At 45.5% G+C, this 24,238-nt stretch overlaps 1 protein-coding gene and 1 pseudogene across 3 annotated transcripts; both read left to right on the top strand.

Annotated features, from left to right (window-relative positions):
- The first annotated feature begins 340 nt into the window (after nucleotides 1-340).
- On the top strand, nucleotides 341-22,473 carry PHAF1 (phagosome assembly factor 1). 3 transcript variants are annotated; one of them, XM_045818916.1, is made up of 17 exons: nucleotides 341-401; nucleotides 529-649; nucleotides 4,615-4,697; nucleotides 6,678-6,761; nucleotides 10,828-10,871; nucleotides 12,252-12,331; nucleotides 12,609-12,703; nucleotides 13,350-13,447; nucleotides 13,529-13,641; nucleotides 17,420-17,553; nucleotides 17,911-17,994; nucleotides 19,521-19,603; nucleotides 19,948-19,991; nucleotides 20,483-20,526; nucleotides 20,677-20,735; nucleotides 21,301-21,373; nucleotides 22,374-22,473. In XM_045818916.1, the coding sequence occupies exons 2-17, from the start codon at nucleotides 586-588 to the stop codon at nucleotides 22,464-22,466; spliced, it is 1,275 nt and encodes a 424-aa protein (XP_045674872.1). In that variant the 5' UTR covers nucleotides 341-401; nucleotides 529-585; the 3' UTR covers nucleotides 22,467-22,473. The 3 variants fall into 3 exon arrangements, with proteins under 3 accessions (XP_045674872.1, XP_045674874.1, XP_045674873.1); XM_045818918.1 differs by lacking the exon at nucleotides 22,374-22,473 and adding an exon at nucleotides 22,091-22,227; XM_045818917.1 differs by having other exon boundaries at nucleotides 388-421.
- LOC123806097 lies at nucleotides 14,234-14,804 on the top strand (annotated as a pseudogene).
- Nucleotides 22,474-24,238: the final 1,765 nt, after the last annotated feature.

Here is a 24,238-nt window from a genome sequence, read left to right as displayed (position 1 = left end):
CGGTGCGCCTCCGAAACTCGCTCTTTCTCCCATTGAACGTGTGGGACGTGCGTGTAGACGGCAGAGGGGGGTTGTATAACCATATCACATGTTGTGTTGCGCGGTGGACACATCCCTGTTTAGATGTGTGAAGCGCGTGCGGCGGTGTGCAGATGTGGGGATTCACGGAGTACAGGATTCCTCATCCCGGCTCTCCCGGAGGAGACTGCCGGGCCTCGGACTGTCAGAGCAGCCCGATCCGCAGTGTGCGCGTGCGCCACTCCGCCTTAGGCTCCTCCCCTGCGACTGAAATCCCGCCTTCGCCCCCGCCCTCGCCATACTTTACGGCCCGGCACGCCACTTTTGCCGCAGACGCTGCCGCTGCTGCCCCTACCCTTAGTACCGCGGCTGCTGCCGGTGAGGTGAGCTGAAGGGAGCTGAGGTGTGGTATGGTGTCGGGCCGGCTTCTGGCGATCGGGGAGGAGTTGGGGAGCAGGACCCCCGAGGGACGGCGGGGGCCACGGGTCAGCTGCCGCTTTGTCTCCTCAGCTCCGGTCCCGTCTGCGCTGCCGCAGGGAGGCCGCCCCGGCCCGGCGAGCCGAACCAATGCTGGATCTGGAGGTGGTCCCCGAACGCTCTCTGGGGAACGAGCAATGGGAGTTCACGCTGGGTGAGTGTGGGGTCTCCCCTCAGGACCCTACTCGCGGGTCCCTACTTCCCTCCGGGCCCTTCCCACCTTTGGCCTCTGACCCCTCACTCTCCTGCGCTTGCGGCTCTTCGCCTCTTCCGTCGTTCTGGCTTTTGGGGCTCCGGGCACTCGGTACCCGCGCGCACTGGCCGGACCCGCCGGTCTCTCTCCGCTCTCGCCTCGGGTCTCGACAGGGCCTCTCCCCGGGCGGCGGCACCGTAGTAATAATAATAATGACTGGCACTCCCCAAACACTTCGGCCGAGCGCGGCTCTCCGGTGCGTAATTCTCTCTAGTCGGCCTTCTTGGGTTTTAAGGGTGGGTACTGTTGTTATTTGTATTCTCGTTTCACAGAAAATAGAGCGAGAAGTGACGCTCTCAAACGCCACAGCAGTCTGTCTGTCTGTCTGTCTCGGTTGTCCCGTCGGAATGGGAAACCTAGGTTCCCGTCCCTTAGTGAGATGTTGGGGATCTGGTCAGAGGAGTTGAGGAAAGTCTTGTGTGTTCAAGGAACTTCTGACTTGTTTCCTTCTCTTTTTTAATGTGGTTGGTGCGTGGCGTAATCCTAAACCCAGACCTTAGCTGAGAATGAAATAGGAGTTCAGGGAAAGTAACATCTAGTTTGTAGAAAGCACAGTTTGGTAATTTTTTGTCTGGGGGGGCCCAGTTTTCCTCATCCCCAATGTCACTACCTTTCTGTGGACAAATGTTTGCGTTCAGTAACCCTGGTGTGTGTTTACTTCGATGTTCCAGCACTAGGGAAGGGGGTTGGGGAGCCAGTGTTAGTGTTGTTTGTGCAGGCCTGCACTTTTGTCACACTAAATGGGGCTACTGGACTGAGTCAGCTGCTCAATTGGGCTATAATTTATCTTTGAATCAGGAAGACTAATATCCACGGAGAAAGGGTAGGTGAGAAACTGGGTGGGACAGATGGTTGGTTGGGCCCTGCAGGTGCTCAGTTGAGCTAGAAACTTCCTCTGGGTTGTAGGAGCAACTTTCATCATTTACACCACTCCCGTGGAGTTTTTCCTAAACTTTTAGCTGGTGTGAAACACCCCAGCCTCTTGGGAAGCAACAAGAGCTTGATTTGGGAGGCTAGTGATATCTTTGCCTCCAGACCCATTCATCATGCTGGTGCTGTTTGACTTCTAGTTAGGAAAGAACTTCCCCATCCACAGCTTCTGCTCATACCAGGACTTAACAGAGCAGAATGAGAACCACAACCATAGCTTCAAAGTGTGCTCCATGCTGCGACTAAGTTGTGGTACAGTCTTCTTGGCCAAAAGGAGTGATTAGGATGTCAGTTGAGACCAAGATTTCCAAAAAACTAGGTGGGAGAGCAAGGCTGCTTCTGTTCTTTTGATAATTTCACTCCCACTACTGACTTTTGCCAGTTTCTAGGAGTCAAGGGTTTGGGTAGTTCTTTCAAACTGTCTAAATAGCAACCAAAAACAGTGAAAAGGGCATTTCTGTACAGTGGGTCCAGAATTGAACTTCGGTGAAAAGCTCATAAGGGGGGCCTGAGCCTTGATGTTTCCTTTGTGGGTCTTAAAAAAACACATTTTAGCCCTGGCTAGTGTGACTCAGTGGATTGAGTGCTGCCCTGTGAACCAAAGGGTTGCTGGTTCAATTCCCAATCAGGGCACATGCCTGGGTTGTGGGTCAGGGCCGCAGTAGGGGGTGTGCGAGAGGCAACCACGCATTGATGTTTCTCTCCCTCTCTTTCTCCCTCCCTTCCCCGCTGTCTAAAAATAAATAAATTCAATATATTTTTTAAAAATCCTGTCTGCCTAAGAGATGGTGGTTGTTTAACTTCCCCAGGCTTAATTTTTCCCCCTCTTAATCTTCTCCCCAATCCTCATATATCTAAACTACAATTGGGGCTGATAGGTAGGGCTAGGTCTAAGAAGTGGATCTGTGCTTTAGAATTATATTCCTAGGCTAGAAAACCAGGTTAAGTCACCACAACCAGTGTAACATAATCTCCGTTTGCCAGATGTGGCTCAGAATGGCAGAAATGATAAAAAGTAATGGAGAAGGATTTCTTGCTTCCCACTATTCTACCCCTCAGAGGATGGGCTCAGCTTTATCTCCAGGTTTCTTTTTGGAATCTGTGCTAATGCAAATGTATCTAGATCTTGCCTGGCATCATAATGGGAAGCTGCATCCAACTTCTTGGCTGCTTTCCTGGCCTTTGTTTGATGATGGGAGATTAGAGAAATGCCAGCAACACAGGGACAGAAAAACATAGGCCAAGAGGAATCTCTGAGAATACCACCAATGGCTTGATCAGTGGTGGAGTAAAGGCAGTGCAAATTTAAAATGTTTTCAATGAGATTTGCAAAATGCATTGGTGTGGAGGCATGTCTTGGAATTTTTTTTCCCCTTAAATTAGTGTTAAATGCCCAAAGAGGATAGATTTAAAGGGTCATTGGAAAATAGTACTCTTCTGAGATTACCTTGTTTCAGAGAGACCGAAAGCTCACTTTACTGAAGGCAGCACGTACCTCTGTGAACTCTGCTTACCAACAATGATAAGTGAATAGTCAGTCATTTCCTGAAGAGCTTAGTCTAGTGGGAAGGAAGGATTACAGTAATGAGGTAGAGGTAGTATAGGGTGCTATGGAAGGGGAGAAGAGACTTGACCTAGAGGGTTCAGGGAAGGCTTCTTATCAGCCTACAGGGGCCAGTACCATTCCTGGAACTAGTAAACACCAGGAAGGCCCTATCGGAAGGCTACTGCCAGATTTCTCATCCAAACTGTTTTTATCTAGTAAAAACCAAAACAATGGGACAGAAAGATGATATGTAGGAAACTGTAAACAATTGGGTATTATAATTAGAGCATGATGTACTAATGGAACAAGAAAATAGGTTCCCTAGATTTCCAGTTCTCTTCTGTAGTGGCTGCCAAGGACACTATCAAGGATTCTCTGGGTTCACTGGAAAAGAGGATATCTGTAGTCAAGTGTGTTATAGACATAGGTTTAGGAAGAAAGTTTGGAGACTATTAGATTTGGAGAGATGGGGACGGAGGAGGAATCTAGCTAGAGGTTTCTGGCTTGAGTGACTGGGTAGATGTTAGAGGTCAGAATACAGAGAAGCTAGATTGAAGAGAGTAGTGAATAAATAACACATACACTGTTTTTGGATTGCCTGGGACTTTATTTTAAATTGTGTCTTTGTATGTGTCTTCTTCTTTGAAATATAATGGACTCTGAAAACATACTTTTTGGTGTTATCTGTGAGCTCCTGGAAATTTTGAGAGGCTGTTGAGATTCGGATTTTTTAAACAGGGCATACATAAATCTATTTATAATGGGCCATGGGTTTAAAAGTCAAGTGTTAAGATTTAGAAGATATTTGTGAGTAGAAAAATAAGGATAAGTAGATAAGTTGGTGGAAATCCTTGGTAAAATAAGCTGATTCTGGTAGATGTGTGATTTTTAACTCTTTTAATGAGCCCTTATAAGTCATGTGTTTCTACAGACTCTCATTTGAGCGATGAGGAGACAGATGCCACAAGGGAAGAGAGGAAGGAACTATCCTAGGATATATGTAGTTCATGGCAGAGTGTGAGCCAGAACCTTGGTCTCAAGAGTCATGCAGTCAGTGTTTTCTCATTCTGTTTTTTGGTTCATGCTGACTTTGCCATTTCAAAGTTCTTTGCCTACTTAGGAACAATATGAAAGTCCCCATTTTCAGAAACCTTTTTTTTGTGTATTAACTCCCTTCCTTTACACAATTTAGCTGTAAAGTGATTGCTGCTAACGTTGTTCTGGCTCTTACTGCTTATTGAACTTTGATTTACTCTTATGTCTGTAGACCTTACTGTACCCCCTATCTCCATCCCAGGTTTTACTGCAAGGACTGGTGCCTAGCACAGTGATAGATATTAGTAAATGGACAGCCCAGGTAACCCATACCGATGCCCTTGCTTTATTTCAGGAATGCCTCTGGCTCAAGCGGTAGCCATTCTTCAGAAGCACTGTCGCATCATCAAAAATGTCCAGGTTCTCTACAGTGAACAGGTGAGTGGTAGCTGATTTGTTTACTGAAATAGCATCCCTAATCAGTGAGTCACTTCCAGAGGTTGGTGATCTGGGAGAGGCTGACTGGCAGGGATTGTTGGATCAATGTGTTTGAATGGGAGAATTTTCAGGACTAGTCAGTTACCAAGCACTTTTAAATGTTTGACTTACATACTGGCCCTTTGACAAAGACTTTTAAGTGGGAGGTCATCTCAGGGACTATTGGGTCTTCTAGGGTGCTTACTTTCCATTTTTGAGTTTAAAATACTCTTCTCTGCTTTGTTGGTTGTTTTGGTTTGTGTTCAGGATTGTTGTGGTGCAGATCTAGCTAGGAAAGCATCCCATGCTTGAAGTGGGTATACCTTACCCCTTTAGTGAGGATTATCTGATACAGAGAAATTGGAAAATATTGGCTCCCAATTAATGGACATACTTTATTATTTTTATTTTTGTCTAACTTATAGCAGTCTCTATTAGATGTTGGTCAGTTGTGCCAGGAATTAACCACTATAGTATAATATTACATATACCTGCAAAGACCTTTTCAGTTTCCAGAAGACCTTCCTGAACATCAGAATTTTTAAAATAATATTTGTTTTTTTTAAGTACATAAAGTTAGAAACTATTTTTTATAGGCCTTTAGAAATATGATTCTTCTATCTCTCTAAAATTGCAATCTCCTTTCCACTGAACTTTCTGAAACCTGTGCTTCTTCTATGACACAGACCACATGCAGCCATGAGACCTAGTGGTTTAGACATTCATATGACTTTTAGTGTTTGCCAGGTGTGATGGTGCCACCATGGCCTGTTACCTTGTGGAGATCAATGGGGTAGAGGGAAGCACATAGTCTAAACTAATCCCAGAAGGTTCTTTGGAGAGGATTTTTCCAGTGAGGCTGACACTGGCAGTGGTGCAGTCTTTGTCTCTGACATCCACACCTTCGTCATTCACTCCCTACTTTAAGAAGCTCTATGAAGAAACTTCTCTAAGTCCTTTTGAGAGCTATGTGCCAATTTCAAGAAAGGGCAACCTGGTTAGAGCTATGAAGAGTCTTCAGGTGTTGAGTCCTTGAATTGATTGCATTGAACCAGAAGCAGGCAGGTGCAGCCAACACAAGGAATGAGTGCAGTGTGCTGTGACTGGTGCTTTCTGACCTACTACCTATCCTTACGACAACCCTGGAGGGAAGGGATGATGGCATTCCCATGAAGAAACTAGAGCTCAGAGAATTGAGAGTCACTTAAGGTCACTAGCTCACCTGGACTCAAGGCCGCTCTGTCCACTACTCTGTGCTGCTTCTCCCCTCCTCCTAGGACTCAGAAGGGGCAAATGTAGAAATATGAGTCCTTAGATCTTAGACTTCGGCCCTTCAGAAAGAAGCACATGTGATATGGGATCGTTGGGGGAGGGAAGGAAAGAAGTAAGAGTGTCATCTCATATATAACCCTGGGATATGGCCTAAAAAAGTCAAAGAAGAAAATGTGTTCTCTGTGGATGTACAACCTGGGAGTCAACAAGCATAGGTGGTTCAGCCCACATGTACTGAGTATTATCTGCTAAGTTTGGATCCTCTTGAGGCTTTTTCGCCTGGCCTGCATTCCTCATCAAATGCTCTGAGGTTTGACAACTATAAACCTGTGCTACAGATGTGGACCCTGGACCCTCAAAAGAAGGTGGCCTATATACTCACATAATTTTGGCCCTTTTTCCCCAGATATTACTCAAAGCCTGGACAAGAGAAGTTCTTTTCAGCCAGTATTTTAAAGTAGCAGCTGTAGGCTGGAAATAGAGCACACTGTGCATTTATGCAATAGTTTGTTTCTGGCTTCCAAACCTTGTTAGTTGGGGGAGGGAGTGACTGTCTGCACTTAGATATTCCCTGTGTATTGCCTTTATATTGTAAGGCTTTTAGTTGGTGCTAGAAAGTAAATTAATTGCTCAAGAGTGTTTGTTTTGTTTTGTTTTGTTTTTTCATAGTCTCCTCTAAGCCATGACCTCATCCTTAATCTGACTCAGGACGGGATCAAACTACTGTTTGATGCTTTCAATCAGAGACTTAAGGTAACTAAAGTTTCATGTCAGGCTAATTAATATGTGCTATTGTGAGATATTTTTTGAAATTCCTAAATGGCAGTAAATATTTGTGGTTCAGAGACCACCAAGATGTAGAGGACTGAAGCCATGCCTATTTCTCTAAAAAAAGAGAAACTAGGTCTGGTAGTTGGAAAGATTCTGGGAATCTTTCTAGGACACTCTTAGTGTCCTAGGCTCAAGAGATGAAGGGGAAAGAATATTGAGGATCAGGGGAACATGTTAGGGGGAGGGGGCTTTTATGTTGAATTGAAAATGGGAGGAGGTAAGTATATAGCATAGATTACCCTGAGTCTTTAAAAGCGGGTCCTGACTGCAGAAAAGGGCCAAAAGATTTTAGTTAGGTTTTTGTGTCTTGTTTTACTTCATTCTTGGGTCAAACAGTGTGACTTAGAAGGTGAAAATTGGAAATGATCTTTCTAAAATGCTGTGGTTTAACACCACCAGCAATGAGTTTATTCTTTAACTCCATTGAGGAAATGTAAACAAACAACTTGCTGTCATGTAGGGTTGTCTCAATTGGTGTTCAAGTGCTATTTACTAACACCTGTTTCAGTCCAGGATGTTTATAATAAACGATTTACAAATGCCTGGGTTTCACAGGTTAGTCATGTGACAAGACTCATGCCTCAGAGTCACAAGGTTGAATGTGGCTCTGGGCAGTGGCATGCCAGGGCCGTCATTCCTGTTAGGTTATGGAATTACCTTTCCAAAAGACTTGGATAGTTCCTTGTTCTCAACATGCCATCACAGGCAGGCGGCTGAGGAGACAAGATAGAACATGGGAAAAGAATCTGTATATGAAATAAGAATTTCTCATTTATGATGGTTTTCAAAAGCAGGGTTTTTGAAACCCTGTGAGGGTTTTCCTCACTGACCCGAAGTTTCACGTTAGGAAAAAGTAGAGGGTGGCCTTCAATCTGGCTTCATCACAAATTGGGGGAAATAAATCTTGAAACACCTTTAGAAAGAGCCATTTGCCATTGACTTGGTAAATCTACTTTAGGAAACATAACTTTACAAGGTTATGGGGAAGTTAATGTTGCCAGATGTTTATAGCAGGGCTTTTCATAGTAATGAAAAGCTTAGTAACCTGAGTGGACCACAAAAGGGGGATGGCTAGGCAACCCAACATAGAATCACAGCATGGTGAGGACAAAGTCATTTACTTAGTGAGCACCTGGTACATGGCTGAGAGCTTCCCGTGCATTTCCTAATTTAATGCTTAAAGGGCTTGTGAGTGGTGCTATTTATTAGTGAGACAGTTGAGGGAAAGAGGATAAGTGATCTGCCTGATCATGCTTTTTTTTTTTTTTGCTTTTGCTTTTTTAAAAAAGATTTTATTTATTTTTATCTTTAGAGAGTGGGGAGGGGAAGGAGAAAGAGGGAGAGATACATAAATGTGTGGTTGCCTCTCACATGCTCCCAACTGGGGACCTGGTCTGCAACCCAGTCATGTGCCCTGACTGGGAATCAAACCAGCAACTCTTTGGTTCACAGGCCAGCACTCAATCCACGGAGCCACACCAGCCAGGGCTAATCAAGGTTTTAACTGTATATTACCAGTGTATGGTGACTAGCCACTGAGAATTGGAATGGCTTAAGTTCTGTTGTTGTTTGTGGGAAATAAATGTGATAAAAGCTAAAGAAAATAGTGTGCATACATTATGCACAAATGTGAGGAATGGGAAGTACATCAGAATGGGAAAGGAGGTCAGAAAGTCTCTACTTTCCCTCCCTGACTGATGTGGCTGGGTGGGTTGGACATCATCCCACAAACTGAAAAGTCTTGGATTTAATTCCCCATTAGGGAGAGGCAACCAGTGATGTGTTTTGTTTTTGTTTTTTTTTTCCCCATCTCTTTCTCCCTTCCTACCCCTCTCTCTAAAAATAAATAAATAAAATCTTTTTTTAAAAGTCTGTACCTCTGTGTGGACCTTAGTGAAAAAGGAGGGGCTAGAGCCCTGCCTGAGCCTCTGGAAACTAAGGAAGTGATCCATCAGTCCTTTGCTTGGTACCAGGTCTGATCTGACCCATCTGCCTGCTCCTCCATCCAAGGGCTTCAGAATCTACCTCTCCCCATGCTGTCTCCTGCAGTTTTCCCATCCCTTCACTCACTGCCTGTGAGTGAACTCTGTGGAATGAGACTTCACAAGTCACCTTTACAGCCACCTGTCTTCTCCTTTCTGCTCTCAGTTGGTGCCATGTCTTCTCCTCTCTGGCAAAATCAAGGCCTTTTTTAGCCCAGAGAATAGAAAATCATGGACTCTAGACTTCCCCAGCCTCTTGTTCTTGGATCCAGCAAACTCCATGGACTAAAATCTGTTCATAGATTCTCCTAGTAACACAAAGGACTCCCAGATGGTAAGCACTGTGGGTCCCTTGCCACAAGTGCCACCCTGTCATTAACTCTGGTCCACTGGGAAGACAGGGCCAAAGCACCTATAAATGTTGGCCTGAGCTGCAGCAGGTTGGGCAACAATGACATAGGAGGAACATGTCACTGGGTGAGTGGTAGGAAGCCCTTGAAGGTGCAGTTGGCCATCTCTAATGGTAGTAATCAGAGAGGCAGAGTGCCTGCCTCTGCTGTATGAGCAGGGTTCTGGCCAAAGGTTGAGGTCCTCTTCTAACATGGGGTCCTGCCTCAGTGAAATGGCATACCAGTTTGGCATGATAGACTGCCATGCTCAGGCTTTCTGAAGGGGACACTAGGTGTCTTGTGAATCACAGCTATTTCCCTGCCCTTTTCTTGCATGGCTGTTCTTGGCATCTCTTGCTTTCGAGCTCATGTTGCCCTCAGCTAGCTTCATACCAGGCCAACTCACCTGACATGTTGCGTACCTCCTCTTTGTAAACTAATAAGCCAGACCTCAGGGGCCTTAACTCACTGGAACCAGTGGACAGCATACACAAGCAGTGTAGGAAAAGGTTGATTCAAGTGCTGTGATGGCCCAGCAGAGGGAGTGATTTTTAGTAGCAGGTAGGATCAGAATAGCTACATTATAGTTAATAGATGTCTGCCCAACTTGTAAATTCAGTGTTGTGATCTGTAGAAGAAGTTAGAGACAAGGACTGACCACGAGTGAATTAACTATTATGTCTCAGTCTCTATTACAAAGCCAGATGTTCCTATACCCAATTTCCCACCGCCCCTTCCAGGGTCAGACCCAGATTTTCATGGCAAACAGACATTGAACCAACCCTGCCTGGCCTCTAAAATGAGGCCTGAGACCTCCCAGCTGGAGGATGGTGGATGGTACGCCAGGCCCCAGCCATCCATCCTGCTAGCTGCCAAGCCCTTGATACCACTGGCATAGAGGACTTCACAGTGCTTATTACTTGGTACTGTGGTTGAGTATTCAGTGACTTTTCCTTTTGCCTCTGTTCTGAGTTCTGGGCATTTCATTTGAGGCCAAACCCATTGAAACTTCACCAGGGCCCTGAGGTTCTCCAGGTTTAACCAGATGCCCTTCATTAAAGCTATATCTGAATATTGTCACAGTTGTTCTAAGATAATGTGTTATGGCTTGTTTTCTAGCAGGATAGACCTCTCCCTCCATCCTTGTGCTTTGTAAACCACAGTATTTTAAAGCTGTTTTTTGAAATTGACTTGATCTAGGTCTTTATAACGCAGCAAAGTATTGAATCCAAAGTAAAGAAGGGGGCTCGGTGTCCAAGGTTACAGGTTTAACAGACTGCATGAATTTGTTTTTGTGAAGGGTTCCACTGTCCTGTAGGGATGGTATATGCAGTTTTCTCTGTGACCCAACAGTGGATTAGGTACGAGAACTTTGACCCTGAGTGTCCACGGGCATCTATTGAACAATCAATCCACTGGAAGCAGGGGGATGAAGAGGTTATGCTGTGTGTGTGTGGTATGGGTTTTTCTTTCAGATTTAAAGAATTAAAGGTAATGTGCAGTGATTCAGAAAAATTTCAGCTATTGATAGATTTTTTCTTTACTATTCTATAAATGTTGTCTTAATTAATTTTCTTCAACTACAGAGCAGTAACAACCCTTATAATTTTCTTTTAGGTGATTGAAGTATATGACTTGACTAAAGTAAAGTTAAAATATTGGTGAGTTTTCTCCGTTGCTGATTTATGTCACAGGCTTGATACAAGTGGGCTTTATCTATAGTCATTACATCAGTAGAGGAATGCCATCCATAGCAATCCTGAGATTAGAGCCTGGTGCCATGACTTCCTCAGGCAGCCTTCAAGCTTACTCAGTTTCCAGAAAAAGAAAAGCAAACCTTATTTAGAACATGCTGTGTGTACAGTACTTTACATATATGTCAACTTATTTAATCCTCACAACAAAGCAGGACCTCAGCTCAGAGGTGATATGACTGCGTCCTGAGTCACAGCTGTCCTCCCCTAAACAGTGTCTTTTGGCACCTTTTTATGCTTTTATTAGCAGCAGAATTGGGACAGTCCAGACAGATCTGACTCCGAAACCTTTGCTAAAGAAAATGCCAAAAAGGTTGCTGTTTGGAGTCCAAAATCTGCTTTTTAGGATGATGCCTGTATGGTGCACAAATGATTGTCCTTTGTGATGGCAGGCACTGTTTTAGCATCTAGAGTGCTCTGTCCAGTGTTTCCAAGGTCTGGCTGCCCTAGGCTTGAGTTACGCATTCATAGGTTTATTAACCTTTGTAACCTTGGGCAAGTCACTTAACCTCTTTGAGCTTATTTTCTAACCTCTTTGAGCATGTTTTCTCATCAAAGAAATGAAACCAATAATGTGGCACTGGGTTAGGAAGATTGCATGAGATAATGGTGGTAAATAAAGCACACAGCACAGTGCCTGGTTAAAAAAGAGGTGTTGCATAAAGGATTTTAATTTTTTGAAAAAAGTATTCTTAACCCTGAAGCATTCTCCTTAGAGTCATAAATGCCTTATCTTCATGTTTATCATCTGAAATCACATGCCCCTCTTTACGCCCAAGCCCCAGGTGCTTTTCATTTGCATGAGACCCATCCCTCCCCATTTATCTACCCAGTCACCCATTTCATCTGCCTGTTAACAAGCTGCTTTGCTTGTCTACACCCTTCTTTTAAGATGTTCACTTCCTTTTAAGGAAGTTCCTTTTTCAAGCCAACTACTAGTGGGCACCCTGGGAAAAACATTAACACTATTCCTGAGGCCACTGTTTATCTAAGTTTGAATGCCATGGGGCTGAGAGTGAATATATCTCCTTCTGAACTGTACCTGGTGATCACAAATGTCTTGGGAGGCCCTAGAGGACCAATATTGTATATAAGCCTCAGGAGAATTGACTTGTTCTAACCTCATAATTGTCTCTTATTTAAAACTTCTTTAATTAAACTTTTATTTTGATATAATTGTAGACTCACCCACCTGTGTTTTAAGAATAACTCTTCCAGCCACCATCTCCAATGATCTGGGAGCCCATCCTGGGAAGCGTGGTATTAAAAAGTATCTTTGTTTTTCAGTGGAGTACATTTTAACTCTCAGGCCATAGCTCCCACCATTGAGCAGATTGACCAGTCTTTTGGTGCAACCCATCCTGGAGGTAAGCCAAGCCCATCTGATTCCTCTGGTCATCTGTGACAGCCCATAATGATAGACTTGGCACATGGTACCATCCCAGGTTCAAGCCCATAAAGCCCAGTTCCTATAGTATGTGGGGGTTGGTACTTGGGTATGAAAGAAAGCTCTTCCCCTGGCAGCTCTGTTCAAAATGAGACACAAGGAAGGTGTTGCCAGTCAGTACTCCCTGCCAGGCGGGTTTGTGTTTACAACTTCCGATGCCATTCAGCCATGCCATTTTCTTCTCCCCACTCTCACAGTGTACAACTCCGCTGAGCAGCTCTTCCACCTCAACTTCAGAGGACTGTCTTTCTCTTTTCAGTTAGACTCGTGGACTGAGGCTCCCAAGTACGAGGTTAGTCCTTCTCTTTCCCTGGTATTTGTTGCCCAGTGCCCAGATTATATGGGTCAGCAGACAGTGCTATTAAGGGAGAGTAGATAGGTACCCTTCCTTTGGTTTCCTTGTCTCTGAGGTCTTCCGGGGCCAAGAAGGTAGAGTGGGTAGGGTTGACAGGAAGAACAAAGCCCAAGCTGGCATTCCCAGGAAGTGGACACTTCCAATGCAGAGTGAGGTTAAGCTCACTTTTCAAAGTTTAATCCAGTCACGCCTTGCTTTAAAATGCATAATGACTAGGCCACTTTTCTCAGTGACCTGAAGTTTGAAAGTTTATCCTAGATTTTTAGTTACCTGTTGTTTTTAGAAAAAATGTTTCATCCTTAGGCAACAGCATCCTTAGGGTTATGAAATGATAGCTTTTCATAAGACTTACATTTTATTAAAGATGGCATTCTTGCATTTTCTCCCTGATGAAAGAAAGAAAAGAAAAAATAAAATTATAGATGAACTTGCATGGTTGGGGTGAGTTTATTGAGCCAAAGCCAGATTTAACTATGTGTGTTGACCTGGCCAGTTCATGAAGACTAAGCGCTGGGGAGATGCCAGAGCCTGAGTCACATGGCCTGCAGTATGCCTTTAATAAAACTTTGTTCTGCATTTGCAGCCCAATTTTGCCCATGGTCTAGCTTCTCTCCAGATACCCCACGGAGCAACTGTGAAACGAATGTACATCTACAGTGGAAACAGCCTACAGGATACTAAGTATGTGTCAGGAGCCACAAGCTTCATGCTAAGGTTTGGGAGGTAAGGCAAAGCCTGTGCTCATTCTTTGCCTGTCTCCAGGGCTCCTGTGATGCCCCTGAGCTGTTTCCTGGGCAATGTGTATGCTGAGAGTGTAGATGTTCTTCGAGATGGAACAGGACCCTCAGGTTTACGACTTCGCCTACTTGCTGCAGGTCAGTTACTGGCTTCGGGGTCGTGGATTCCCTCTTGTGTCCATATCAAAACAGTCTAAAATCCCATGTGCTTAGGGATAGTTGGTAGAAGACAAATGATGCAGATGTTTGTGGTTAACACTTCCATTTAAATTTGTGAAGGGACAAAACATAGTCCTATCATTAGCATGTTTTAATAAACAACAGTAGCACTATTTCCCTCAGCATGTACATAAGCTTATTGTCAGCTTATGTAGCTTTGCCTTGGTTCCCAAGCTATTTCCTGGAGATGTATGTTGTTGTCTCTTCTCCACCCATTAAGGCCAGTTCTCAGAGTAGGCTGGCAGGAAGGACTTGTTAATTGTGGTTTGGTCACACCCTGCTGAGATTTTGCTGTCCTTGAACAAATAAAAATCATTGCTGCCTTTAGTAGCTTGTCTCTCCAGGATCCATGTCTCATCTTGTGGTTTCTTATGCCTGGCCAATCTCAGGTACTTTGGACCTTGGATTGGGTTTAGTAAGGTAGGGATCTCCACTGTAGAGCTTGCTTCTGTAAACACAGCCTGGGAGCCAACATAAAGGCTGTACCTTCACAGAACTCATAGTCCAACCAATGTTTGTTCACATAAATTGGGGTCTTGGCATCAGTCTCTGGGCATTGGTTCTCAGCTGTTTAGAACCTAGTATATACCCGGCTGCCAGAGCCATAAAGGTGGAGCTGTGCAGTTTCAGTGGGTACAAAATCTATCCCGGACATGAGAGGCACTACGCCAGGACCGAAAGGAAGGTTTTCCAATTTCTTAATGCAAAATGCGAGTTGGCGTTCCTTTCCAAGAGGAATCCTCGATGGATAAACTGGACTGTCCTCTACAGAAGAAAACACAGAAAGGGACAGTCAGAAGAAATTCAAAAGAAGAAAACCCGCGCTGTGCAGTCAAATTCCAGAGGGCCATCACTGGTGCATCTCGTGCTGATATAATGGCGAAGAGGAATCAGAAACCTGAAGTTAGGAAAGCTCAGTGAGAACAAGCTATCAGGGATGCCAAGAAAGCAAAAAGGCTAAGCAAGCATCTAAAAAGACAGTGATGTGATGGCTGCTGCTAAGGTTCCCACAAAGACAGCACCTAAGCAAAAGATTATGAAGCTTGTGAAAGTTTGTTTCTCGTGTTGGTGGAAAACGCTAAGTTGGCCAATCAGATTTTTAAATAAAGACTTACAAAGTTAAAAAAAAATCTGGTGTATAGCCCTGGCTGATGTAGCTCAGTGGATTGAGCGTGGGCTGCAAACAAAAGGGTCACCAGTTCGATTCCCAGTTGGGGCATATGCCGGCGTTGCAGGCCAGGTCCCTAGTATAGGTCACGTGAGAGGCAACCACACACTGATGTTTCTCTCCCTCTCTTTCTCCCTCCCTTCCCCTCTCTCTAAAAATAAATAAATAACAAAGAAAATATTTATTTTAAAAAAATCGGATATATAACCCTGGCTGGTGTGGCTCAGTGGGTTGAGCACAGGCCTGCAAGCTGAAGGGTCACCAGTTTGATTCCCAGTCAGGGCACATGCCCAGGTTGCGGGCCAGGTACCCGGCCAGGGACATTCAGGAGGTGGCCTATCGACCTGTCTCTCACACACTGATATTTCCCTCTGTTTCTCTTTCCCTTCCCCTCTCTCCAAAAGAATAAATAAATCAAATCTTTAAAAAAAAGAATCTGATATATAAACTGAATTTACTGCCCTGAATAATTAAATAGTTCACAACCTCCAGGTTAGAAATTTCTTAAAATGTGATTTTTTAAGCTAAAGCAGAACACCAGCTACCTAAAGGAATGTTGCAATAGTTTTTGAGAGAATTGAGATGTGACAGCATAGTCAAATGACTTAGGGCCAGTCTTCTCCAGAGGATTGCTGCTTGAAACAGCAGCATAGTCAAGGGTGGTGCAGTTATCCCAGATGACAGCAAGAGGAGCCTGTTGGGAGTTGGAGAGGGGAGTGTTGTCTCAGCTAATTCTGACTGCCACTCTTTACAGCACACTCTTAGCAGTTACATCTCACTGCTTACAGGGTCAGTGAGGAAAACACTTTGTTAAGTTCAATCCAGCGCTCGTTGAGAGGGTTTGTTTTGTTTTGGTTTTTTGGTTTTTTGGCAAGTGTAAGAGTAGCTTGTCTCAATGGACCCGTTTCTCCCATCTTTGTCCTTATGGCTACAGTGATTTTTCTTTCTTTAGAGAGAGAGAAATATCAGTTTGTTGTACTTATTTATGCATTCATTGGTTGATTCTTGTATGTGCCCTGACCTGGGATGAAACCTGCAACCTTGGCATATCTAGGACACTGCTCTAACTGACTGAATGACCTAATCAGGGCCTACGGTGATGCTTTTAACAGGGAAAGTCAGTTCAACTGTTTTGATCCCTGCAATAATTTATAGGAAGACTCACTCTGAAGAAACAGAAACTAAAATACTCTCCTAAACTCAGGGTAATTTTATCTGGCTAGGCTTCAGGCAGAAAAGAGAGAAAGCTCACCTGTGAAGAGTGTCTTCCCAATAACTCCATTCAACATCACAGGTATTTGGTACCTGGAGACTTGGGACATACAGTGCAGCTTGACGGGACTTTTGGTGGGTTCCAGATTTGCCTAAGATATAAGATTTGTAAACAGAGGTTATTATAGACTGTTCTTTGCTCAGGACCTAGTTAATTTAAACACGGCTTTATTTGCCATTCAGTGTATATGTGCTATGAATAAAGACTTGGGTTAATTGGAGAGCTCAGCACCTAATTATTTTATATTCTGGATCCCTGAAATTTTCTGTATTTAACAAATGGATTATTATCCATGAAAGAGCTTTGTCAACTCTAAAGCCCTGTGCAGAGTAAGGTGATGTGGGTGGTTATTACAGTGCCAGGAATTGCAGTCCTCAAATTCTTGGCTTTCCCCCCTTTTTTGAAGGGGTGGAGGGTATAAAACGCTTTGTCTTTCCAGCCACTGAATGAGGGAAATTTTACTATTGGTGTGCTTGTTGCTATTTCACAACTACTTCTCTGTGTGTGTTTAATTGGAGCCATTTCTGAAATGTATTAGACAAAGTCCGGGTTTAAACGTTCTTCCCAGAGAAGAAACTTTTGACAAATCAGAAGATTTTTTTCATTTTCCCACTTTTTTGGCTTGTCTCTTGAAGTATTAGGGTGTCTGTGAGATGTTTGTGGAATTAGGGAGTGAGTTAATGGGTGTTTTACTCTTGGCTCTTTAATAGAGTGATATTTAGGTCCAAGCTCTTGTTGGGTATTACCACTGAGAAGTACCTCCTAACATTAAGTACCCTTTACCTCGTCAGGACCTGCAAAGTAGCAAGAAATAGTAGTACGTTATTATATACTTCTGTAGCACTTATGCTGCTGTTCATTCACCTCAGTTGTATGGTGATTTGAGGGAGGTCTTCATCATACCACAAACTCCCATGAGGGCAGAGACTGCACCTGTTTTGCTCACCATTGTTTCCTTGACATCTAGTGAAGTGTTCTAGCTCACGACGATCAATAGTAAATATTTGTTGAGTGAGTGATGTTTCCAGAACTTTGTGTCTTTTTGGTGGAATTGAGTGAATCTGGCAATATTTTGAGGAGATAGTGATCTAATCAGCATCTCAGGCACTGGTGACCTGGTATTTTCTGCTGGCATGCAGTCTTGCCCCTCATGTGGCGTGCAGCCAGTGTCTTCTCTGGGGCCCTCAAGGCCCAGGGATGCAGGGTCTCAGGGCTCTGGCCAGGAAGCTGACTACCTCTCCCTTATTTTCTGGCAGGTTGTGGACCTGGCCTATTAGCAGATGCCAAGATGCGGGTATTTGAACGTTCAGTGTATTTTGGCGATTCTTGTCAAGATGTTCTTAGCATGCTTGGTTCTCCACACAAGATCTTCTATAAGTCAGAAGACAAGGTGAGGGAAATGTGTTTATCAAGTGATGGGAAGTCTCTTAAATTTTTAAAATCATTGACTTAATATTGAGTAAATGTAAACTGTTTGCTATTTTCTCATAGAACCAATTCTGTTGAGGCAGATGGAGAAGTAAATTTAAAGTTCATTTCTGACCCTTGTTGGTCGGATCGTCCTGCTTTTCCTTGGAGACCAGCCTGTAGTCACCCACAGCTGGCTGGGTTGGTTGGCACCAACAGCTGGGACTCCAGTCTTGCCTACCCAACAGCTTAATGTCATAGAAAAAATATAGTTTGTACACTTTCATTTAATCCAAGAGTTGTGTTAATGCATTTTGATTCATTATTTTTTCCCCAACAGATGAAAATTCATTCTCCTTCCCCTCATAAGCAAGTTCCTTCCAAGTGCAATGACTACTTTTTTAACTACTTCACTCTTGGAGTGGTAAGTTATGATTCCTTAGAGCAGCATTTAATTTCTGTGGGGGTGGGCAGTGCACCTGGGCACACCTGTGTGTGCATATGCAGCTGTAACTGTGCCTGGCAACTGGGAACCTAGTCTCAGCTGGCTTTGCCCAGTGTTGTCTTGTATGGCAGGCCTTTCCTGCCACCAAGATTGCTGAGACACCAGGTCCCCTAGTATGTCTTTTCTGACAGCAGTTCCACATCACTGCTCCACAGGTGGAGGTTGTGGGAATCTTTCAGGTTAAGATGTTTTGGGAACTGCCCTTTTGTAGAGCATAAGACCCTCTTCTGGAGACACAAAACTGAGAATTAAAAAGGCTCAATCAAAAACTTCCTTGCTGGTATGGCTCAGCAGATTGAATGCTGGCCTGCAAACCAAAGGGTTGCCTGTTTGATTCCTGGTCAGGGCACAGGCCTGGGTTGCGGGTCAGGTCCCCGGTATGGAGTGTGTAAGAGGCAACTACACATTGATGTTTCACTCTTTCTCCATCCCTTCTTCTCTCTCTAAAAACAAACAAAAATAAATAAATAAATAAATAAATTTGTTAAAGGCTCAAAAACAGTGAGGGTGTGCTTATGTATGTAGGGGATCACTCCAGAGGCATTAGTGTAGCCCTGTACTCTGGACCGAAGGTGCTGAATGGCACTGATGCCACCATCAGTGCTGACAGTCCACCTGATAGATGGATTTTGTGTGTCAGAAAAGATGGTGGAATCTCTGCATCAGCAGGATACATCTCAGAGAGCAGGGCTAACCTGGACCTGGGTCTTCTAACCTCTGAGGTTTGTAGGGCCTGAGTTCCTGAGGCAGCAAAAAAAAGGGTAGATTCCAGAGAGGAAGAAGGGAGACTGGATCTGCCTATTTGGGAGAAATCAAACAGTAGTAATGGAGAAGTAGTTGGTGGGATCATAAACTCTTGGGGGTAGGATGGCACCAGGAGGGAATGATCCTGTTATAAGCTGAACCTCATTTGAGTTCTAGAGCCAGTGATGATAGGTGGTAGGGAAGATGGAGTGAATGGGTTGGCCCTAATAGGACTTAGTTTAGCGATTGATGGAGGGGTAGAGTCAGGGGTAATCTTGGGGGTCGCAGGTCTGCGCAGCTGGGAAGGGTGTGAGGGATAGCAGGAAGTGTTCAATGGGCAGCATCAGATCTAGGTGTGAATCCTGGCGGGAGGCTGGAACTTTGGTTCCAGGGGTTGCTGATTCCCATGGAGTGGAAGCTAGAGGGTCTGACAGGTCGTGGCATTCAGAATAACCAGGTGCCTTGCCTGCTAGCACAGGTTTGAAATGGGAAGGCCTATAGTCAGTTGGGTGCCCCCCATCACTGCAGATGTCCAGTTTACTTGACCTCCATTGTCCCCTTGGTTGTTGCTTGGAGAAAGCTCTTGCCTACAGGCATCCCTATTGTGGAATGGGTGTCTCTGAGTTGGACATGCCCTTGGAAAGACCCCTGTCCTGTCTCAGTAACTTTCCCTACTTGGGCATTCTTGTTTTCTCTCTTAGGACATCCTCTTTGATGCAAATACTCACAAAGTAAAGAAGTTTGTCCTTCACACCAATTACCCTGGGCATTATAATTTTAACATGTGAGTATACTTGTACCTGCCCCTCTGAGAAATGAACTTTTGACTAACAATCCCCAGGAAAGAGAGCTTATAGCTGTAGAGTTCACCAATTTATTTACACCCGAATCCTTGCTGTTTCATGGGAAGTGAACATTTACTTAAGTATTTGCTCTCTTCCTAACGTATGTCTAATACCTTCCATCTCTCAATCTGTACTCATTCTACAAATATGGAAATGGATTCAGAGAGCTTGGTGAACTGGTGTGCTTGATTCTGTTTCTCCTGGGATGCAAGGTTGAGATGTGGGGGTGGCTAGGCTTCCCTGGGGGGCCCAGCCTTTACTAAACCTGCCTTCTCTTTCTTAGTTATCATCGTTGTGAGTTCAAGATCCCACTAGCCATAAAGAAAGGTGAGTAGTGAGTGTCCTTAGAGTAAGAACAGGCTTTTGGGGTCAGTCACTCGTGATGAGAAGAGACAAGTGATCCAAGTAGAGAGGATGGCAGTCAGTGGGTTTGTGGAGTCTTGCCCACTTGCTTCTGTATAGTCTCAGCTTCTCTGGGCTGAGCTTCTTGTTCTAGGAGGCTGCATTGTTCTTTGTCTGTAGTCTCGTCGAAGCCTTCCAGGTCTTTTCCTGTGACCATAGATTGCTTGTCTCTTAAAGGGAGAGTTTCAGGTAATGGTCCAGGTACTTCCAGCCCAGCCTTGTGACTGTTGTCCACTGATGGTGGTTGTAGTTCATACCTGACTGACCTCCCTTTACCCTCCACTCTCATCCATTTTAGGAACTCTAAAACAGTCTGTCTATCCTCCCTCCGCACTCCAGCCCCAGTACAAAGGGTGGCCAGGTCTGGATTCTTCCTAGCGCTGGGCCAGGTACCAACCACTCTGTTTTCTTTTCAGAAAATGCAGATGGTCAGACAGAAACATGCACAACCTATAGCAAGGTGAGCTCCTATTTTCCTACCTGACATAGCCTGAAAATGAGGTGGGCATGAGCCTGCCAGCAGTCTGGGGCCCATGTCCTCTGGACCAGCCATTGGTCACAGGTGTGGTCAGGCCCTGCTGACCCCCTGCCACCTCCATCCCTCTTGCAGTGGGACAACATCCAGGAGCTCCTGGGTCACCCTGTGGAGAAGCCTGTTGTCCTACACAGGTGAGTGTGGGAGGTTGCTGGCTCAGACCACCCTGTCAGAAGTCTCAGGGAAGCTTAGCGGTGGATATTGCTTAGAAATGATAGATACACACATACTTTCTGCCCCCACCCTGTGCATTAGTACTAGGCCTGTGATTCTCCGTGTTTACCTGTACTAGAGAGATTGCCTGCTGGAGATAGCTTTCTACCTACCACCAGGTCTGAGGGCCTTTTCACCCCTAGTTATTCAGAAAGGGAGGCTGACTATTCTGGGGTTTTTTTTTTCCCATGAGAGCTGCTACCTGCTCATAGCCCAGTATCCAACACTTGGTTGCCACGTTGCCCGCAGCTCTCTCCCTCCTGATTTGTCACAACCCCAGTCCAATTTCATAGTAACTTTCTGTGCCCTATTGGGCTGTGTAGGATTCAGAGCTGAGTGAGGTCTGTTGCTGTCTCTAGGACCTCAAGGGCCTGTGTAGAACTTAAGTATCACTTCCCCAATAGCCCCCATCCCATAGAGCCCGGTTTCCTGGCCTGGCCTTGACCTCTTGTCTGCCCCCTCTAATTCTGGCTTCCCTGGCCTCAGGTCCTCCTCCCCAAACAACACCAACCCTTTTGGCTCCACATTCTGCTTTGGTCTTCAGCGGATGATCTTTGAGGTAAGCCCTGGGGATTGGGGCTGGTGTTCATGGCAGGGACAGACAAGTCATTGAGAGAGATCAGGGAGGACGTAATGGCCCTGCTGGGCAGAGTAATCCTCCAATAACTATCTGCTGAGAACCTAGCCTACCCAATTTAACAGTGAAGGTTCAGAATTACGTTGGGGAAAATACAGACTAAAGCAGTAGTCTGTATTCATTAAGATGAGAGGTAATGGGGATCCCACGCTTATATCTAAAAATAGTAGAGCAAGGAAGGGAACCACAGGGCAGTGGGGCTCATCCCAGGGGGTTGGGGGACCTTGGAATGCCACGTAAATGAATGTGCTCTGGATGAGTTGCTGTAGAGGCCCTGTTGGCGTGGGGAAAATATGGGCCGCCCCTGTTTTCCCTTCTGGATGCAATAACCTTCATCAGGCCCCTAAAGAGTTCCAGAGGAACTGGACAAATGGGTGTGGTGAAGTGTATGTATCCCATGAGGCACAGGCAGACACTGGGGCAGAGATGACCCCTCGAGTGAGATAAGGGATGTTGAGCGGCTGGCCTAGTCCTGTGTGCAGTTGTGTTGTACACGCAACCTACATGCCCATGTTCAGGATCTTCTTTGGGTCCTTCTCTGCAGTCACAGCCCCAGTGCTGATCCCACTGGTGGTTTTTGTGGGTCTGATTGCTTGCTCTGCTCTGCCCCTTTGACCTGCTGTCCTCTTCTCACACCAGGTTATGCAGAATAACCACATTGCCTCGGTGACCCTGTATGGCCCCCCCAGGCCTGGTGCCCATCTGAAAACAGCAGAGCTCCCCTAGGGACATCACCACCCATGCCCCTCTCCCCCGTGGAACTGTGCATCGCATCTCCTCAGCGGGCCTTCATGTGCCACCTGTGGGTTTTCTTGGACACCTTGCCAGTGTTGAAGGGCTGTTGTGATGTTCTGAGATGGGGCTCAGGCTGGGTGCTCTGCCATGGGGTGAGAGACCCAGGTATTCTTCTGTCCGTCCTCAGCCTGCTGGTGCCAACAGGGGACACAGACTGCAAAGAGAAGCACAAACTCTGAGCCTTGATACCTGGAGCCAGGAGCTTTCGAGTAACACGTAAGGAGGCAGGGATCTGTCTCTCCTGTCCCACACACGTTGGAAAACTTGGGACTCTGTGGCTGAGAACACAGGCACCCAGGATGAGGACAAGGTCCTGCCTTTGGCCCAACATTGCCACATGATCCTTAAGGCAAGCAGGTAGCATGTTCATAGTACTTGGTTGCGACTTTTGCACTACATCCACTTTAGTTACTTGATGAGCTGGCTGTGGCCAAGGTGGCCCACCTGCCCTTCCTCGTTCCTTTCTTGCACGCGCTCCCTGCCAGGCCCAGCAGGCACACCCAGCTGGTTGAAACATAGCTTTCTACCATCCAGGTACATGCCCAGGCCTGGTTCCCACCCTTCTTGAAGCCAGTTTTCAAGGTTGCCTGTGCCCTGCTCTGCCCCAGTCTGGCTGGCAGGGCTGCATGTTTCCATCCTATTTGCCTCTTTTATTTAATGCCAAAGTTTTAGCCAAAGACATCTTTTTGTTGTGTTTCAGCATTCTGTTCTGCACTGTGGGCTGGCTCCCCTGTCCCAACCATGGGCAGTGTCCCTTGGCTGGGCCCGTTCATGGCTCAACGCCTCTGGGGACTCAAGGAGGGCTGGGCTACTCAGTCTCTTCATGGGTCTTGCTAAGGAAAGTAGCATATGTGCTTTAAAAATATTAACCTTTTGAAAAGAATTGAGAAAAGAAATGTATAATTTTATCCCATTTTTAATATTTTGGTCTAGCAACTTGTGATACATAGATGACAATTTTGTGAGTTTTTCAAATGTGTGTACAGATTTTTGTAAATATGACTCTTTTGTAATTAACTCATGTACAGCCTCATCCTGTATAGTTTAACGATGAATGTGCAGGGGACCTGCCCCAGGCTTCTATGTGATTCCTGGGCCTACAGCCAGGCTTGTGTGGCGCTTTCATTGATTTGTGACTGACTGGTGTCTTCCCATTTGGACTGTGGCCTGGCCAGAGACACCCCCGACCCTACCCCCGCATATCCCACTATTGGGGCAGCCAGGACTGATCTCATCCTCCTGAAACGGGGGAATCTTCCTCATGTCCTGCCCACACCTCTCCTCCAATAAAGACCTATGCCCTCAGCAGCAGCTCACCGTGTGCTGTTGCTGGGACGTTTGTACTAAAATAAGCGTATGGACATTGATTGTTTTAAAAAATACAGGAAAATGTATAGTGGAGTCATCTCAGGAGAAGAGGTGCCTTGGCTCCTCCGAAGGGGCAATAGAGCCTCCAGTAGGAGATTGTCATAGTTGTGTGGGCATACGTCCTCGTGCCCAGGGTAGCTGGAAGTGGAGAAAGACGTTAGGTAGGACCATGCACTTGGTCATCCCTGTATGCCTGGGTCCCTGGTGTTGCAGCCAAACCAGGGCCCAGGAAGGGGTGGCCCCTCAAAAGGAGATCTGAAGATCTTGACAAGACTGAAAATCCAATTTGGAGGGATAGGTGGGAAGCAAAATGCCTACTTTCAGACTGAGTTTTAACAGCATGTCTACTAGTCCCATGAACACTGAAGGTCTCCATACGTCCCCGTGGGGTCTAGCCATGAGAAAGACCTCCATGCCTGCATCAACCGTGGGACAGCAAACCTAGGAATGCAGTCAGATTCCATGAGCCCCTGCCAATCCTTCCCCCCATCTACTTGGTACTAAGAGGACTGGACTTGTCCCCCTGTGTGACAAAGAGCTTGGTGTTCACCTCAGCCCTGGCTATTTCAGAGGGTTATCATTAGATCAGCTCCCAGTAGGGAGACAGTAGCCAAACTCAATCTT

The sequence above is a fragment of the Phyllostomus hastatus genome, unplaced genomic scaffold, assembly GCF_019186645.2.
Source record: "Phyllostomus hastatus isolate PE091 unplaced genomic scaffold, TTU_PhHast_1.1 phas_scaffold_345, whole genome shotgun sequence".
In the NCBI taxonomy this organism is placed as follows: Eukaryota; Metazoa; Chordata; class Mammalia; order Chiroptera; family Phyllostomidae; genus Phyllostomus; species Phyllostomus hastatus.
Note: the sequence above shows the minus strand (reverse complement) of the source record. Positions and strands in the feature narration are given on the sequence as shown.